The 19,980-nt window shown below is 38.5% G+C and overlaps 2 protein-coding genes and 1 long non-coding RNA gene across 3 annotated transcripts; 2 read left to right on the top strand and 1 right to left on the bottom strand.

Annotated features, from left to right (window-relative positions):
• Window positions 1–1,719: 1,719 nt before the first annotated feature.
• LOC145975858 (uncharacterized) lies at window positions 1,720–2,598 on the bottom strand. Its single transcript, XM_083106597.1, has 2 exons — window positions 2,151–2,598; window positions 1,720–1,970 (listed from the first exon to the last, which is right to left on the bottom strand). Exons 1-2 carry the CDS (start codon window positions 2,596–2,598, stop codon window positions 1,720–1,722), a joined length of 699 nt encoding a protein of 232 aa, XP_082962723.1.
• A 6,523-nt stretch (window positions 2,599–9,121) lies between these two features.
• Window positions 9,122–10,104, top strand: LOC145975857 (uncharacterized). The gene has a single exon (XM_083106596.1). The coding sequence runs from the start codon at window positions 9,265–9,267 to the stop codon at window positions 10,102–10,104; it is 840 nt and encodes a 279-aa protein (XP_082962722.1). The 5' UTR covers window positions 9,122–9,264.
• A 7,154-nt stretch (window positions 10,105–17,258) lies between these two features.
• LOC145975747 (uncharacterized) lies at window positions 17,259–19,256 on the top strand. Its single transcript, XR_014440077.1, has 4 exons — window positions 17,259–17,413; window positions 17,608–17,780; window positions 17,958–18,112; window positions 18,532–19,256. It is a non-coding gene; the product is annotated as an uncharacterized LOC145975747 (long non-coding RNA).
• The last annotated feature ends 724 nt before the right edge of the window (window positions 19,257–19,980 follow it).

The raw sequence follows: 19,980 nt of genomic DNA, 5'->3' as shown, positions 1-19,980 counted from the left end.
CGGGGCCCGCTATGGAATATCGAAACAAGCCCCCCCCCCCCGCTCGAACGGTTCATGACGCACTTTATCGGAAAAAGAGACAAAGCATCTCAGTAGGAGACAATAATTATTATAATTATTATAATTATTATAATTAGACTACATTGCACTACAGAGGTAAAAAGATGAACATGCGGATGATTGAACGCGAGGCGGGGGTGTTATAAAGGAAGAAGGGAAAAGTTAAAAGTATTAAACACGAATTAAGATAAAAAATTTTCACATTTATTAATATACCCGCATACAATTCGTAGTACTTCGCAAAAATTTTTTTTATATCTTCTTACAATTAAACACGCTATTAATTAACATTATATTTTTTATGTTTTTTTTCGCGAAGAAAAATTTTATGAAATAATTCTACGATTAAATGATCGTTATATTTGCAATTTTCGGAAAAAAGACTAAGAAATCCATCGAGATCGTAACCGCTGCACATATAATATAAAAATACACAACTGTAGAGTCCGCAGGTTTGAGAGAAAAGCCCTTGTAGTTGTTCGGTATTCCATCGATAAATATTGGAATTTCGCCGGAGACGTAGGAAAAAACCCGGATACAAGGGCGGTATTCCGTAGCTATCGAAGTATGTCCCTGTACCGTCTTCGTCGAGGAAGAAAGCGATCCAGTGTTCTCCAGGGCGATTATGATTGTCCGTATTAGCGACGATGGCCGTCGACCTCGTCCACGCCATCGGCAATCTGTCGGCAGGATAGACTCCCACATGTTTGACATCTAGCTGACGCAATGCTTGCAGAATTTCGCGAGAGTCCATTTGTTTGCAGCGAAGACGAGCGAACAAGCGGTATTATTTGAATAATTTCTTTTGGTGGCTTGTTTTCGGGTTGTACAGCTAACGGATTTTCTGTTTGCGCGGGGCGGTTAATAGCCGCACGTTCGATTTTTTGCAGATTTTTCTTCTCTATTTTATTATTTGATTGTGCTTTAATATTTTCATTTTCATCGTCGTCGTCGTCGTCACTTACTATCAAAATTTCGGGAGAACTGCAAGTCGTTTGAGTAATGCTGTCTCCGTCGCTGCTGAAATTATTTTGCGCAACAATCCAGCTTTTTAATTTGTAAGCGTTGCGTAATGCACAATGAAAGATTCCGAATTTTCGAAATCCGTGATGTCCGCACTCTTCTTCTACCGTCAGATTTTTGAATGCCGGTGAGATGCCTTCCAAATTATATATATTTCTAGAAAGTAGATTCCTCAAATAACTCGCTTTCTCGTTTCCTCTAACATAAATGTGACGCACGCATCTTGTAATTTGCCGCAGTTGCGATGTAAAATATTTCGGATTAGTTTCGCCATCGAACCATTCAATGCCGTGATGATTTCGCGTGAGCCAGTTGTTTTCTTGTCTTATTTTTTCAGGTAATTTGGCAAACGAATGCGTCGGTATCATAATCCAATGATCGACGATTGGAGCGTCAATCGCTACAATAGCAACCTCCTTAGGGATAAACTTTTTCTTCGCATCGCGGAAACCCTGAATATCGACGACTATATCCATCTTACGAAAAAAACTTATGTGATTCGACGCGAGGCTCTATGTAAAACAACGACGCCGAGCGTGTCTCCAACGAAACTGAATATTTTTCGAAACGTTGCGCACTGATGTCGGAGTTTTGAGCGAAGTAGAGGGGGAACAATTTTAAGCGTCTATAAAAAATTTACCCCGAAAAATCGACGATGACCTGACGAGACGAGTCGATTTCTATGACATTATCGAATTCGGCATAGATAATACAATTAATCGTCTCGGAAAGTGCTCTTACGAATCGTAAACTACCATGTTTGACGAGATTCCAATGTCCAGCGCAATTAGCGGATAGATCGGGAGTAAGATCAAAAGCGAATAAAGTATATCCTTTGAAATAGTCGTCTCTGCTTATAGAATTTCCCTCGTTCAAAAAATGAATACCTGTTCCCGAGAAAAGCGTTTGATAAGCTTCGATGTAAAGCGGTTCCTCCTCGGAGAAAGCTGGTTGCAAAGGCCTACTGGGGATTTGCGTGCCATCGACGTACAGCGAGAAGAAATTTATTCCGTAGTTCTTGAAATTAAACGGATTTAATTTTCTGTCACCGTTAAACGCTTTATTACTAACGAAACCGACTATTACTCGCTTCGGTAATTGACCGAGTATTACATTATCTAACGATTCACCCATAACGCCGCTATGAATCGTGAATGTTTTAACCTCGACTCTCGTGAGCGGATACTTGGCTGTAACTTTACTCATCATTCTAGCATGCGCGAGTAACAAACCCGAGCTTATTTTCGCCCTTCTAACGAGCAAGGTAGCGTCGAGAATGTGAATTTTCGATGTTCCGCTACTTTCCATGAGACAGAACGAATCTTTCGAACGAACGAATCTCAACCGTACTTCTACACCGTTAATTAAAAATTTGTCTTGATTGAAAACGTCGCAATGGAGATGTCCTACGAGATCTAACGCCTTTCCTCCGGAAATGTAACGAGCGCGTCTCGCGAAAGCGGGATTGCCGGGATTTGTTTCCAACAGATCGTCCATGTGTCCGGGTGCATCCATGTCTCATAGACAGGAAGTTAGATGGGAAGTTTTTGCGGGTGAAGAATAATTTAACAACGCCTCTATGTACGCTCGGTACGCGTAAGCGTTGTTTGGAGGCGACACGAGCTTTTGATTGAAATACACGTCGATTTGATTGAAGATAGAATGAAGCAAATGATTTACAGGGCCTACGGCTATTCTTTCGGCGCTTGTTCCTGAAGCCTGTCTCGCGGAATCGGCGTTTGTTTCTACACGCAGACGAAGACTCAGCATGGTGTGCGTGAGATCTAAATATTCTTCTCCGTGCCCGGGGATGACGAATTCTATCGGCGAGTCGTCCGAGAGAGAGGTCACGGGTTTGTAATGAATCCATTGCGAATTTTCGATGCTAGTTTGCGTAGGTGGTAGAGAGAAGAGATCTAGTTCGCTCTTTAAACACTCGCTCGAATGCGTGTGAAGAAAAGACATATTTCTTTATCGCAAATTGCTCGCTGTCGTCCGTCGCTCGCCACCGTCGTTAAATTAGAATGCTCCGAATATAACCGCTTAAGAAAATATATCGGATACGGTACGTTTTTTACCGATTTTACGTCGTTTCGCAGACGTCTTAAGTCTTTTTTTCACAACCGTACGACTTTTCTTCTTCTTTTTATTTCTCTGCGCTTTTGTACTCGTTCTTTTTTTCCCAACCGCTTTGATTTTCTTACTCGTCCGTCGTCGCTTGCGAGCCGATGTTATTGCGGATCGTGCAATGTGATTATCAAGCCCGACAAAAGGGAACTGAGCTACATGCATTTTCGCATCAGACTTATATCCCGAACCCTTCATTAGACTACTTATTTTTTCTTTGGCTTTTCTCTTGAGTTTGTCTCGCGATTCTTCAAAACGGTGTTTGGCCGCTACCTTAAATGGCGTATTGTTTTCGACGTCTTCGATTACATTAACGCCAGCCCGTAAAGCTTCTTTTCCCACAGCTCGCGCGACTTTACCTAAATATGGTAGTACGCGTCTGAATAATCCCCCGAGAAAACTGCCGATTCCGTGACCGCGCTGATAGGGCGATCCGACGAAAACTCGCGGGATTCCGCCGCCGCGACCGCCTCCGTTCTGTAATTCGTCGCGATATACCGAGTAATAGTCCATTAATAATAATAATAATAATGAACGGTCAAATGCGTTTTTCTCTTTCGCGGATTCCGTGTATTTTATAATATCTAATCGATACACCTAAAATGCAAAGTTACCGTCAACGTTCCGAATTCGAATGGTATGCTCTTCCCCAGCTGATCTCTTATATCTATGTATTTCGATCGCACGGAAACTCGTTCGCCGCAGCGCGATGTATTGCGCGGGCGAAAAATGCTTTATCTGGGTGGATGCAAACGGATAATCGTTTCGTGCATCGTGCGCGACTATTCGAAGAAGAGGCGATTGTACATCGCCCGTAATATAAGGTTCGCAAATGTCGCAGTAGACGAAAAGTTTGTCTGGAATACCTCGCAACAAACTAGCTGGTATGTCGGCTATTATATAGTCGTCACCCGTGAGTACAAAAGGAAATTTTGGAAAAGCAATGCTCGAAGAAGGAGGAATGTCAGGATTGTAGTAGATCGGTAGTAGATCGTTCGAACTTCCACAGCGTGAATCAAAACCGAGCATACGACAAAGCTTGTCGGAAAAATGCACATGATGTTCCATATCGCATTTCCTCTCTTTGCAGGAAAGTCTCATAACAACTTTACCACCAGCTTTTAATTCCCAAACGACATGGGCTTTTACGGGTTTGCACGCGTCATTCATTGTCTCTATAATATCGCGTACGTTCGAATAAACGCCTGGTGATACTTCGACATCCGCAAGAGAAAACGCATCGATGCTCTTATTAATATCGATAAATTTTATTGTTCCTTCTCCAGGGCGTATATGTAAAAAGTTACACGGAAACTGGATCTCCGTGAGCGCTACTTCCCAACGACCGCTTAAGTCTATACGCTGAGGTAATTCGGTGGTGAAACACGTTGTTTTATTTTCCGGAAAGTAGCGCATGCTACTATTACTCGGGAGGATTATGTGAAATTCTTCCCCTCTCATTTTGATATTAAACTCGAGGCTGATATCCAAGAATCGAATTTAGAAGGATATTCCCGCCAACTAACTAGTAATTGTTTATTGTCGCCCCGTCCCTTGGTTTTTATCACGTGGTCTACGATAAATTCTCCCTCTCGTAAGTCTTTAATAACTTGCGTTAATTCCTGCTCGTAAAAAATCCCGTCTATAACCTCGCCCTGTAAATCGCTTAGTTCGTATACAGGAGGTCTTCTCCATTCGAGAACGCGATGAATTCGAAATATTTCTTCACTCTATCCTCGTATCCTTTCTCAAACGCTGCTTTTGCTCTACTAATGCGTACGAGCTCGCCCGCTCTGTATTTACACTTTTGTTTGCGCCCGCGATTTTTTCTTCCTTCAGCATCTTCGGCATTGATATTCCAACGTCGATTCATATTTTCTCGCGATACGCGCATTTTCCAACGTAACGATCGCTGGTTGCATTTTAATGCTAGAATGACGAGTATGATTGTAAGCGTGAACAATATCCTGCAAAATATCGATATAACGGCGAGTATTTTTATGTGTAAAATAGCGCCACATCCTCTCCTTAAGTGTTCTATTGAAACGTTCGACTATAGCTGCTTTGATATCGGGATTTCGCGCTACACGAAATCGGATGTTTTTTTCTTTTAAGAATTTTTGTACAGCGCTCGCGATAAATTCTTTACCTTTGTCGGTTTGTAGGTAAACGGGTAAACGTTTTTTGTTTCTCGAGAATATGTTCTGAAAGGCCTTTATCACGCACGCCGAAGTTTTATCGCGCAAAGGTTCTACCCAAGCAAATTTGCTAAGTACATCGATAACCACCAGTAGATAGGAATATCCGTCGTTATAACTCTTAAGATTACGAAGATCGATTAAATCAGCCTCCCATAAATCATCGATATTTGTCACGTTATAATGTAAACGCGGAAATTTTCGTCGTACTGGACGATGCAGCGTGTACGCGTCTTGCGATTTAAGCCAGTCGACAACCTCGTTACGCGAGAAATTCGGCTTAGCCGCTCGTGATAAATTGACCGTCGCTGAATAACCCGCGTAGTGCGAAGGATCGTAATATAATTTTTCGAGTTCCATCTTATTAGAATTTGCTCCAACCAAATAAACCTCTTGCTTTCTTCGTCGGGGAATTCTCGTCCTTACTTGCTGATGTTTTATCGGCCTCATCCTCATCCTCATCGGCAGATATAAATACCGTATCTCCTTCGGATACAACCGTCTCGTTTAACCTGCTGCGTGAACGACGAGTTTTCGGAGTGGAAGTAACAGCTGCTAATTCGCTGCTTTTAATACGACGAGCTATTTTGCCTACGTGTAAAAAACTACGATTTCCTATGAGACTGGAAGGTGTGTTTATGTCCTGCAGTAATCGCGCAAACTGAACTCTTCCGATTGCTTTTACTGTTTTTCTCTCGCGTATCGCGTCATTTATGAGATCGTTAATATTCGAACCCGTTACAACCGCACCGTTTACGAGTCCTTGTCTATCCCAACCGATCTTTGACGACGGAGCATCGAGTAAATATTTCAATAGCGTGTGAGCTTTGTAGCGATAAGTTTTCGGCACACTTTCGATTATATTTTTAATCATTTCCGCCGATTGATCGCGTTTTTTTCCGAAACTATTAGCGTCACCTCCTCCTCCATCTCCAACGCTACTAATTAAAGTACGCGTAAATTCTTCGGTATCGTCATCTTCCAAGTACATGTCCTCGTCTTGCTCAGTTTTATCATCGGCGTCGCCGTTTAAAGCCCCACGCGAATCTTTGCGAAAACGCTTTTTTGCATCCCGAACAAAGTAAAGATAACGTTGAAGTACTTCTTTATACATTTTCCATCTTTCACGGCGGGAGTCCATCTCGTCGGCGGGAGTCGAGAGATTGAGAATACGATACATCTCCGCATCGAGTCGCGATAAAGGGGTTCCCGGTGTCCGTACAGATTTATTATTATCATTTTCCGTATTATTAACATTTTCCGACTGTTGATTTTGCTGCTGCTGCTGCTGCATTCGTTGCATTTTTTCGAGATTTTCCGTAGAAATTAAAACCATTTTTTTAGCCTTTTCCATTTTTAATACTTTTCCAAATATTATTATTTTTCCTCACAAAGAATATAAAGAATTGTATTTCTTTTCACTCGCCGATAATCCGTGATAATAAAGCTTAGTTTTCTTTTAGTCTTCAAATTACCCCGCTTTGCCGCGATGCGCCGTAAAGTCGTTTTATGCTTGGACAAGCGCTTTTTTTCGCTAGATTCGAGCGGTACGTTACCTTCGAGCGTATTGAAAATACACTCCTGAATACACTTTACAAATTTATTGTCGGCATCGCGTAAGAACACCGCTCTTTGATTTTTTTTCAAATAGCATAGAGTTTTTAAGAGACACAGGTTCCTCTCTCCGATGCAACGTTTCGCAGTCTTTATTGCGCTATTCGGTAAATTCCTCGCTGTCGCTGTCGATGATGTTTTGTTAGGGTCTGCTTTTCTCACCATTGCGCCGTAATCGTGCAACTACAACTCGCGGGTGCGAATACCGTTCTTTTATACGCTTCCGGTCCTAATGACTGATTTACGCGGTATGTAGACGTAATGTAGAGTATCCTCCGGAAAGATACACGTGCGAAATCGGTATTCGTCTGGAGTCGATTGTTTCAAATCGAGCAATAAATATCCATGCGGCTTCGAGGTAGCGTCGTAGTACGCTTCTTCCATAAATTTTGGATCGTCGGGATATACCTGACGCGCTAAATGACGAATTTGCGCACGATCGCGCGGATTTTTGAAAACTACTATATAATTCGCGTTGAGAGATATATCGCGCTGTCCACGTCCCTGATGGAAAAGATTTTGCGAAATGAGTATAACGCTGAGATTCTTATGATGACTTCCTTTCGTAAATAGATCCACGATAGGTCGCACGAAGATGATTCCCTCATAAGATCGTCGATTATCACCAATTTCGGAGAAAGCGGATCGTTGGAATAATCCTCCGGGCGCGGTAACCCTTCGTGAAATTCGATTATATTTTTCCTCGATTTTACTAAAGCATTATCGCTACATTTGCTCTCGCTTTTTTTCTCTTCTTCTCTCTCACCCGTGTCGCAATGTAAGCACTGATACGCATCTTGCCACTCGGCGTAATAAAATAAAATTCTCTCGAATCGGACATCGGACATGCGGGATAAATGTCGAAGAAATGTTTTCACGAAAATTGTTTTCCCGCATCCCGTAGGACCGCAAACGATCGACGTCCAAGGATGTTTCCAGCGCACGTCCATTACACAAAGTAATCGATTTCGTGTTTAGGAACAATCTCATAAATAAAAAAATAAACGATGATATTTAACAACAATAACCTAAGTAAAAAATGCGCATGCTCCTCGAATATTATTTGCAGGAATGTAAGAAGAAAATAAGCTTATTCACGGGGGTCCCATCCGCGGCGGCCGCGTGCTCGTGCTAGCGTTCTCTGTTACGCGTGCGAGCGGAAAGCACCGCTGATTAGCCGATACACGGCGCGCGCGACCGCGAGTAAACGTATTCGCGCGAGGGTAGGCTCGCATCGGCGACTTTCGCGAGCACCAACGCTAACGAGCTCATAATTGATTATCCATATACGCTTATAGTATAAAAATAAAATGCTTAAATTCTGGAAAATATATTTTAAATCGATGTATCGTCTAAATTACAAAATACCTGTATATACACGTTACAAAATACCTGTATATACACGTATTTTATGAGTCAGCCGATAACTCTCTCAGGCAAATATCATCCCTCGTGATATAATAATGTCTAGAGATTCTTAAAAGCCTAAACAGTCTAAACGTTAAAAAACTAGAGACATCCAATAAAATAATCTCATCTTAAGATAACCGTGAATGGTTTTTATTTTAAAAGATCCGTTATATTTGCAATAGTGATTAAGAAAACAATTCTCTTTCTAAATAATTTAGGAAGATATGGAAAATATTCTCACCTTGAATCTACCCTAGTGAGACCCTCATCCTAAATCCACCTATTTTTTTTCTCATGCCGAAACAGCATATATACCGTATCGACTAAGAAATCTGATAAGATTTCACATTTTTTAAATTAAACATTCGGATATACCCCCGCACGTAATATCTACCATTTAGATTTACAAGCCTCTTTCTAATTATTTTAGAAGGTTAAGAAAAATATTTTCATGATGAAAAAATCTTCCCTAATAAAACATCGTTAAATATTTTTCCCGTGGTGAATCACCGAGATATAGCTTAGAGAAAATTTTTAGAAGTTTCTAGAAACGTTTATAGAAGTTTCTCGGTATTTTTTCTATGATTATTGTGTAAAATATTTTGTTTGAACACGTATTTATGCTCACTTCTGCGCATATTATTTTCCCCACTCTTTTTTCGATTTTTTTTGAGGGGGAGAAGCAGTAATATAAGCGCGAGGACAAGCCGCGTATTCATTCGAATTCCGTCGTTAACAGAAGTTAAGCCTCGAGCGAAGAAGAAAATTCTACGTAAATACGCTATCGTTGTTGTGACTACTTTTTACATAGTGCACTCGAAAGTTAATAGTAATGGCAGGAACGACGGAAATAGCCAGTTTTGTGAAATCCGCGCACGTTTGCGATATTAAGGAGCCGGGAAATGGAGACAATAAAATCGGTAACGGTGTAAGAAACCGACATTTGTTGCTATCAACAACATATGGACTTAATTCATCCTTCACTAAGAAGATACAAGTGGGATTGCAATCGACGAAGGAAGACTGCTTCGTTCCAATTGTTAAATTAACGAGCAATAATGCCGATGGGATTTGTCTCAACTCCGACACGTGGCAGCAATTTCAAGTCTGCATGGATCATATGAGGCAGTATTTGAACGAGGATCAAAAAAGAACGGGGGGATTAAATCCGATTATTATTAACAATATCACCATCAACTTTACCAACGCTTATGGCGCGAGGGCTATTCTAGTGGCATACAAGGAAACCATCGAATATTCCGCGACTAATGGCGAGAAGGAAGAACAACCTCCGTTGAAGAAACGAAAAACTTATAACACCGCTATCGTGATGCAAAAAGTTACTTTCCTCGGCTTGGAAAATATTATAAAATGCGTAGATACGCATTTGTCGCAATTAATTAATATCGTTGATACTGTCAATACATGTGCTAACTATATAATAAACGAAATAGAATTAAAACTTCCCTCATCGTACATAGATTGTGAAATTATAAAACTCACAATTAAAGGAAATTATGAAGAAATCGAACAAAGTGTCCGAACTCAAATTAATAATTTAACATTTTTAGATGTATATTTCAGCATTGTATTTGTAGAAATACTTTCGCTTAAATTTAATGAAATTTCTCGCGCGATTTTACAGAAACGAAAATTTTATGAAAACCAATAAATGTATGTCGATAAATGTAATAATAAATATCAAGTTTTTCTTTAAAAAAATTCACAGAGTACTTTTTTTTTACTACGTTTTCAATATCTCTCCCAATATCTCCTTCTGTCCTTTATTGCGAACATGCAGCAACACGTCGTGTATTATTATTATTATTATTATTATTATTAGCATTAAACGAGTATTTTTTCTTATAAAGAAACAAATGATTTTAAAAATTTATTCTACTCGTGTAATAGCTATGGTCAACGCAAAATAAAAATCTTTGACGAATAAAATAATTACAAAATTTTTTTTATTACGCTTAGTTTTTAAGAAATCATATACGTATACCAATACTTAATTAGGGTAATTAGAAATATGCTTGGCGTTAGTTGCTTTTACGAAAAACAAAATAAGAAATCAAAAATAGATTATTCGCGTTACGATGAAAAATATAATTACAATACGGTATGACTACAAGAAATTTCAAACTTCTACATTTTTTTCGAAGTTCTCCGAGCGGCGATAAAGGTTTGTTTGGTTTTCCTTTTTCGAGTGGGGAACAAAATATATAAATGGACAACCTTTAACCGAATATAGGCATTTTCGAGATTTTCTTCGCCCGAGGAAACTTGTACGATTTTCGCTCGCGTGTTATTCCTTTGAGGAAAAAAAATGGCGTGTAATAAAAATTTGATATCAAGTTGTGTAAAGTTGGCTGCGAATTTATCTCCAAAGATAAATTTCGCGAGCTACATTTCCAATTTAGCGGAAACGAGTGAACATAATTATAGTGTATTTACGAGTTTCGCGTGTGCCTGCTCCGATACAATGCTTGCAATTTTATATAAATTGGGGCATTTAGGCGGCGACGCGAAATTGCTAAATATTGCCGGCGAAATAATTAGTGCGCGAAGAGCCTTCAGAGAAGACGAGAAATACGAAGAAGAAGAAGATGTAGGTGGACATGTAACCTACCTACTCCAAAACTACAGCAGGATCCGGTCGACGGGTAATTATTTTACTTATTTTATTTATTTTTACTTTCGATGAAAAAATACGAAAAATCGCGATTATAAAATTAAATATTTAATTACTAATTAATCGCAGGAAACAATAATCCCGCGAGAACAGCGACGGTGCGACATTCGCGTAGACGCTGCGCTGAGGAAGAACCCGAGGCAGGTCCTTCACGTAAGTTTGCACGTAATAAAAACGAGTGCTAATTTTTCTCAGATAAATTGTTCGGTAGTAATAAAAATAATAATTAATACTAATAAAAAATATTCTACATTTCAGGAAGACCGCGATTACTCGAGGAAAATCCGGCGATTCCCGTTGTCGTTCTTGACGATGACGACGACGGCGAGGAAAACATGAACGATGACGCTACCGATATCGCATACGCAGTCAGCAGCCCCGATAGCGAAGTGTTCTCGCCAGGTAAGATGATGTTGATGTAAAATATATACTAAAACGAAAATCCGAATATAAAAGTATTTTTCAAACTTTTTTTAAATTTTGTTTCTATAATATTAAATATTCAAATCTTAAAATATTATTAGAATTTCCGCGAGAGATGGAGGAGGAGCGCGAAAGAGTGGAGATTAATGAAGAAGAGACAGAGGAGACCGGGGAAGCAGAAGAAGTGCAGGAAGAGGAAGAAGTGATAGTGGTAGAAGAAGAAGAAGAAGAAGAGACAGAGAGAGAGGAAGAAGAGGGGTATGAAGAAGAAGAGGAAAATGTATACGCTCCCTCCAGAGAAGGTAACTTTATTAATTTATTTCTCGGTATATTTTTATGCTCGAATTTAATCTAACAAATTCTTAATTTTTCTTTAGAAACTCGTCGCAGGGGGATTAGCTATTCCCCAGAATATTAGTAACGGAATAAAAAACAACGAATATTGCTAAAAAGGTGAGTTATTTCGTTGTATTAACATTCATAGTACGGATTACATTCGAGTATAAAAATATTAAAATAGTAAAAATAATAAAAATAGTATTTTATAATTTATACGATTTTTTATTTTTAACAGTGCAATACGGAGGTGGTGTTGACGGCGAACAAAATTCAGCGCTCTCCCGCAGCAATGAGGAAGAAGAAGAAGAAGAAGAAGCGGTGGAGGAGGAGACTGAGGGCGAGGTAGCCGAGTTACCCCGCTCGGAAAATATTTCATCCGAGACTGAGGAGGGTGAAGAGGACGCGGAGGAGGAGGAGCATGAGTACCAGCAGCAACAACAACATCAACAACACCAACAACAGCAGCAACTTCACCATCAGGTCGGAAATAATAATTTTAATTTTGTAGATTTAATATCGGAAAATGCGCGCCAATTTAGAAGATTCCGGGTAATCGGCAGAGAAGCGAGTTTTACGATACGACCGTTGACTGAAGGCGTCGATATACAGGGTGATTCAAAATAACCCCTGTGTCCCTGAAATGACATATTCTTGAATCAATTCTAAGACGATTTTTCCTTCGGCAAAATTTCGTCCGAAGCTTAGTTTTTGAATTATTAAAGGAAGTAGTTAACGTATGACGGGTCGAATACAAGAGGCAGGCAAGGGTGGCGCGATTCACCGTCAGACGCGGGAGCTTACGCGCGGCGCCTGCTGCGATCAGCTGATCGCTATACACATACAGACACACATGCGAATACATACATTCTCTCTCTGTCTGTCTGTCTCTCTCTCTGTCTCTCTCTCTCTCTCTCTCTCTCTCTCTCTCTCTCTCTCTCTCTCTCTCTCTCTTTCTCTCATTCGCTCACTCACCTGTATTTTTTTTTTTTTTTTTTTTTTTTTTACGAGAGAGGGGAAAATGCATTTTATGCATACCCACCGGTCGATCCAGTGAGTTATGTGGGACTCGAGTACCAAGTCGAATTACCAACTCGGTACTCCCTACCCACTAAAAACCCCTCTCTTTTCACGAATTTCCTTTAACACACTGTCCCTCTGACTTCCCGAGATCTGTTTTCACATAACGTCAAAAAATAGTTATTATTACCTTGTTCGATGACTTTTAATGTATTGCTGTAATTGCTTGAAGGAGAAATGAATTTTCCGATAGATCGTACGTTCTCAAATTTAACGTAGATATCACGTTGCAAAAGACAAGAAATCCACACTAAATTATTAACTGAAAGTTTTTCTTCTTTCATGAACTGTATTCTTTTATTAAACTTTATTAAACTTTAATCACATTTATTTACTCACTCGATGAGACGAGAAATTAACTAATGACTCTATCACTAATCACTATTAATCACTGTCGAATAATAATTGTTGGCGATTAAAAATCACTCGATGAAAGAAACACGCGCGGACTCGTTACTACACGACGCGACGACGCGACGACGCGACAATGCGACGATAATTACGACTCGGCGACTGCAAGCAGTTTTTTGTCATGGTAGGTTGCGGTAGGTTAAGGTATTACTGGCGCTATCGAACGCGATCATGTGTTCGATTGAAGAATGCGGTAAACATAATAAACATTTAACATATTAATATTATTATTATGTTAAATGTTTATTATGTTTACCGCATTCTTCAATCGAACACATGATCGCGTTCGATTGAAGAATGCGGTAAACATAATAAACATTTAACATAATAATAATATTAATATGTTAAATGTTTATTATGTTTACCGCATTCTTCAATCGAACACATGATCGCGTTCGATAGCGCCAGTAATACCTTAACCTACCGCAACCTACCATGACAAAAAACTGCTTGCAGTCGCCGAGTCGTAATTATCGTCGCATTGTCGCGTCGTCGCGTCGTCGCGTCGTGTAGTAACGAGTCCGCGCGTGTTTCTTTCATCGAGTGATTTTTAATCGCCAACAATTATTATTCGACAGTGATTAATAGTGATTAGTGATAGAGTCATTAGTTAATTTCTCGTCTCATCGAGTGAGTAAATAAATGTGATTAAAGTTTAATAAAGTTTAATAAAAGAATACAGTTCATGAAAGAAGAAAAACTTTCAGTTAATAATTTAGTGTGGATTTCTTGTCTTTTGCAACGTGATATCTACGTTAAATTTGAGAACGTACGATCTATCGGAAAATTCATTTCTCCTTCAAGCAATTACAGCAATACATTAAAAGTCATCGAACAAGGTAATAATAACTATTTTTTGACGTTATGTGAAAACAGATCTCGGGAAGTCAGAGGGACAGTGTGTTAAAGGAAATTCGTGAAAAGAGAGGGGTTTTTAGTGGGTAGGGAGTACCGAGTTGGTAATTCGACTTGGTACTCGAGTCCCACATAACTCACTGGATCGACCGGTGGGTATGCATAAAATGCATTTTCCCCTCTCTCGTAAAAAAAAAAAAAAAAAAAAAAAATACAGGTGAGTGAGCGAATGAGAGAAAGAGAGAGAGAGAGAGAGAGAGAGAGAGAGAGAGAGAGAGAGAGAGAGAGAGACAGAGAGAGAGACAGACAGACAGAGAGAGAATGTATGTATTCGCATGTGTGTCTGTATGTGTATAGCGATCAGCTGATCGCAGCAGGCGCCGCGCGTAAGCTCCCGCGTCTGACGGTGAATCGCGCCACCCTTGCCTGCCTCTTGTATTCGACCCGTCATACGTTAACTACTTCCTTTAATAATTCAAAAACTAAGCTTCGGACGAAATTTTGCCGAAGGAAAAATCGTCTTAGAATTGATTCAAGAATATGTCATTTCAGGGACACAGGGGTTATTTTGAATCACCCTGTATATCACTCGTTAGAAACGCGTTTCGCGAAATTCACGCGTATGCGTTAAATTCATGCGAACCGGGCGATTACGTAGGATTATCGTTTGATTCGCCGAATTTATCGCGTGGTCCTGCGGGGATATCTTTTCGTCCGGCTCGCGATTTGAGTTATGAGGATATTTGGAGACTCGTGAGTTCGTTAGCACAGAGCGCCGGTGGTCTCGATATCGCCGACCAATTTAACATACGGGTTTATAATGTCTCGATGCCTTCAGGTCGCGGTCGCGTCGCGTTAACACGCGGGGATGTCGCGAAACGTTCGATAGTCGAAATTAATAATTTGGATAACCTGTGCTTCCCTCGAGCCCTCGTAGTAGCTCAAACTTATAGCGAGCGCGGTAATATCCGTACAGGCGAGCTGCATGAGAAATGGAACGCGATAAGATATTCGCATTCTTCGTTACAACGCGAATGTGCATTGCAATTAACGAAAAATGCCGGTGTCGTAATACCGGAAGAGGGTTGTGGAATTCGCGAAATCGAACGTTTCCAACGTTATTTCGCCGCAGACAATATCGCGATTGTTGTGTATAATTTTAATACTTTCGGTCGTGGCGAAAAACCGTTGACGGAACCGAAATACTCACTTCTCTCGGACGCGAGTCCTCACGGCGATTAAATATCGCGTATTGCGAGGATTCGCAACATTATAATCCTATTTTAAATTTAAAAGCCGCCGCTGGTACTCGCGATTATTGTGTAGCGTGTAATGTAGGCTTTCGAAATGATAGGCCTAATAGTCACCGGTGTTTAAATAAATGCCCGCGATGTTTATCCGTACCGCCGTGCGATTCCACTTACACCGAAATAAAATGCGACGCGTGCAATCGGTTATTTTACGGTGTAGGGTGTTTCGAGCGTCATCGTAGCGACAAATCGTACGACGGTAGAACATGCGTTAATGTTTGTAGCACCGTGCGATTTTGCGACAGTTGCGGTCGTATCGTTAAATCGAATTTAAAACACGAATGCGGCGTTTCTTATTGCAAATTATGCCGTTCACAACAACCGCGCAATCATATGTGTTATATGCAACCTCTTCGACAACGTGTCGATATTTCCTCTGCCGAGCCATCTTCATCAGCGATGGTACCGGATGAGGTAGATATATCTAGCACGAGAGAAGAAGAAGCACGGAACATATGTGATAACGCGGAAAAGAACGAACGTGCATATGAACGCGGAAAGGGACGTGTGGCTTTCGTATTTTACGATTTCGAAACGCGGCAAGACGAGACGGTCGAAGGAACGGGAAATATAAAAAAACATATTCCGACGCTATGCATCGCGCAACAGATTTGTGAAGCATGCGTGGGGGAAAATAACATGTCCGTGTGGTGTCGTTGGTGCGGAGTGCGAGAGTTCGTATTTCAACGCGATCCGGTTAAACAGTTTGTAGATTTCGTTACGCGTCCGGTAAAATATTTTAAACACATAATTTGTATAGTGCATAATGCGAAAGCGTTCGACGCGCAATTTATTTTGAAATATATCGTGGAAAATTGTAGGGATATTGAACCGAAAGTAATTTTAAACGGCACAAAAATTATTCTTTTAACCGCGGGACATACAAAATTCATCGATAGCGTTAATTATATGCCGATGCGCTTATCCGAATTACCTAAGGCTTTCGGGCTAAAGGATACTGAGGATAAGGGCATTTTTCCGCATTTATTTAATACTATCGAAAATCAAACGTACGTCGGACCGTTACCTGATGTACAATATTATTCTCCGGATAACATGAAATCGCAAGAGCGCGAACGCTTTCTCACATGGCATACCGAAATGAGGGAAAAAAATACCGTGTTCGACTTCCAACGCGAGATAGTGCGCTATTGTCGTAACGATGTTGATATTCTTCGACGAGCGTGCGTAGCGTTTAGAAAAATTTTCCTAGATCGCGGAAATGTATGCCCGTTCGAGGAATGTACAACTATTGCTTCGACCTGCATGACGGTTTTCCGGAAAAACTTTTTGCAAGCCGATACGATAGGCATTATTCCTACGGGGGGATACAGATGCGCGAGCAATCATTCGCGTAAAGCCTTACAATGGCTGATATGGATGGAGCGCGAACTCGACCGTCGTATAAATCACGCGGGGCGTGCGCGGGAATATCGCACGATCGAGGGTACGCTCGTCGATGCCCACACAGCACATGATATCGTACGAATATTCTATATTCATTCTGTGAATGTACGTACTGTACGTAATATACTGAGAACATCTCTATAATATCTTGTGTAGTATATTATTTTTCGTATATTCACAGGATATTATCAGAACATCTTGTGTAGTATATTATTTTTCGTATATTCTCGTATATTCTCAGAATGTACTTTTAATATCTCTTATAGTATATTATTTTTCGTATATTCTCATAATATACTATTGAATTACGCGCATTTTTACTTATGACCGGATATGTATGCCATTTTGGATACGTAATTTCCGCTATTGCCGTCATTTGTCTTTTCCTTCTTCTTCTTCACTGACCACGTGCAAGTGCTATGTGCAATCTGGTGCAATTATATTACGATTGTGATTAATCGCAGGTAATCCTTTTTATTTTCAAATAAATTAAATGTAAAAAGGGTATTTTATAAAAGCTATTCAATGATTTATTAATACTTCATAATTATAAACACACAAATTAACCTCATTAATGCAAATTATAACCTCACAATCGAATATTATAATGTATCAAAAATATGTATTTTTATGTGAAATTCTTATTATTATGTTACAGCATTTGCACAAAAAAGGACGTCATTATCAATTGTCGTATATTATATCAATTATCATTTTGTGATCTCTGCAGAATCTTTCTAAAGAAAAAGTATCTCCGCATACACACATATATATATATATAGATGGGATATGTAAAAAATAAAAGTAAAACTCTGGATTCGCAAAAATCAAGTGAGTTTTATAACATATTTTAATTATATAGTGTGCGATTAAGTAAGAGCTAAGTTATTACTGCAATTAATTTTTAAAATGATTTTAAAAGTTAATTGCAGTAACAACATAGAGCTTATTAAATATATGTTAGATATTAAATGTATTCTTATGTGAAATTATTATTATATGTTACAGCGTTTGCACAAAAAGAACATTATTATCAACTTCGTGATCTAATACTTTCTGGGAAATAAGAAAAATTATATACATATATATACGTGGGATATTTACAATATATATTTAAAACAAGGAAATATAAACTGCGGACTCAACAAATCACAACAAATCAAGTAAGATTTAATGATATTTTTTAGTGTAAGTAAACTAGCTGTTATTGCAATTACTTGTAAAACGATTTAAAATTACTAAAGTCTTATTTAAATTCACTACTACACTAAATTATTTTATATTTTACAAAAATGTTTACGTATCAAATATATAATTATGTATATATAATTTAACTGGAAAGTACTAATTAATGCTAATGTTAGAGGCAAAATGAATTTAAAAATAACTAAAATTTATTTATTAAATTATTTAGAAATGTTCCAATTGTTTTATATGTTTATAGTTTTAAACGCTCATCTGTATACATATATTGTAGAAATGAGGTCGAAATTTTTTTTTCAATATTTAACTTGAAATTTTAAAAAAATTAAAGAAATTTTATTTATCAATAATTCATAAACAATTTTAAAAACTTTTCCAGGTGCAGTAAGAAAATTGCACAGCAATGCTACAGACGAACAGATTTCAGCTCCAATAAAAATATGGTTGGCTCATGCCAAAGAGCGTATGCAGAGACAAACATTGAATAGTGAAAAGGACTAAAATAGTACTTCGTTGAATTTTTCTTCAGTCTTTTCTTGAATCTTTATAATTTATAATTTGTTTTGAGTTATTGTTGACAACGTTTATAATTACGGTGATTATCCGTCCTTTATTTTAAGTAGCTATTCTTTAGATTTATTCATTTTTCAAAACTCACACACACAATTTTGTCCTAAGTTTTCTTTTGTTTTATCAGTACTAAAATTTTTTTAGTGAATGTTATAATGTATGTAAACTCTTTTATATTCATTAAGAAGAATTCTATGAAAATCTCGCCGGTGGGTGCTGGGACTGTCAATTTTTAAATGACAGAGTCCGCACCGACGAGATTTTTAGAGTTTAAATATATATATAATATAGCTAAACATATAAACTATAAAAATGTCATGTTTATGTAAATGTTTAATAGTATGTGTTAAAGTGTTTCATATATATAAAGTATATTATAAATATATAAAAGAATAAAATTTTATAATAAATAATAATAAGTAAAATGTTTATATAAAAAAATATAAAAGTGCAATTATATGTTCAAATAATATATGTGCAATTATAACATATATTTAAGAAATTTGAATAAAAAGATTTTATATGTGAACAAAATGTTAATATTTTACACCAATAATCCATTTATAGTATAAATATAAATGGATTATATATATATGTACCGTAAACACTCGAAATCTGTTTTTCCGTATACTTAGTAGTCAAAATTTGTATATTTTTACTAGTAAGTATATGAAAAAACGGATATGGGGTGTTTACGGTAACATATATCATTTATATTTATATATAAAATATAGAAAATATAAGTTAATCTATAGAATGTCTTGAGTATATTATTAGTACATTATTAGTACATATATGTATATACCAATGTCATACTCAAGACATTCTATAGATATACTTATTATATACTAAAAGATATTTTCAGTATGTACTGAGAAGCAGGAAAAATCGGACATAGTAGCATTCTTAGTACATACTCAGTATATCGCAGTATGTATTTCGAATGTTCCTGGAACATACGCAATATACTTTTGTGATATTCTCAGAACATTCTCGGAATTTACATGTGCTGTGTGGGTGGTTATTTCGAAACGTCTGTTGCGGGAAGGACGCAGCGTCACGTGTTGCAATTTCACGGTTGCTTTTGGCACGGATGTCCAACTTGTTTCCCTGTAAATCGCGATAAAGCGCTTTCGTCGGGGGAGGATCGCGGAGATACATTAAATTCGCGATATGAACGAACTCTCGCAGTTTCATGGCGCCTTCGTCAGCGGGGATACATAGTGTCGGAAAAGTGGGAGTGCGCCTTCGACCAAGA

This window comes from Camponotus vicinus, unplaced genomic scaffold (assembly GCF_025532165.1).
Source record: "Camponotus vicinus isolate PSW18456_S1 unplaced genomic scaffold, iyCamVici1.0 SCAF_8, whole genome shotgun sequence".
Lineage (NCBI taxonomy): Eukaryota > Metazoa > Arthropoda > Insecta > Hymenoptera > Formicidae > Camponotus > Camponotus vicinus.
This window is presented reverse-complemented; position numbering and strand designations above follow the sequence as displayed.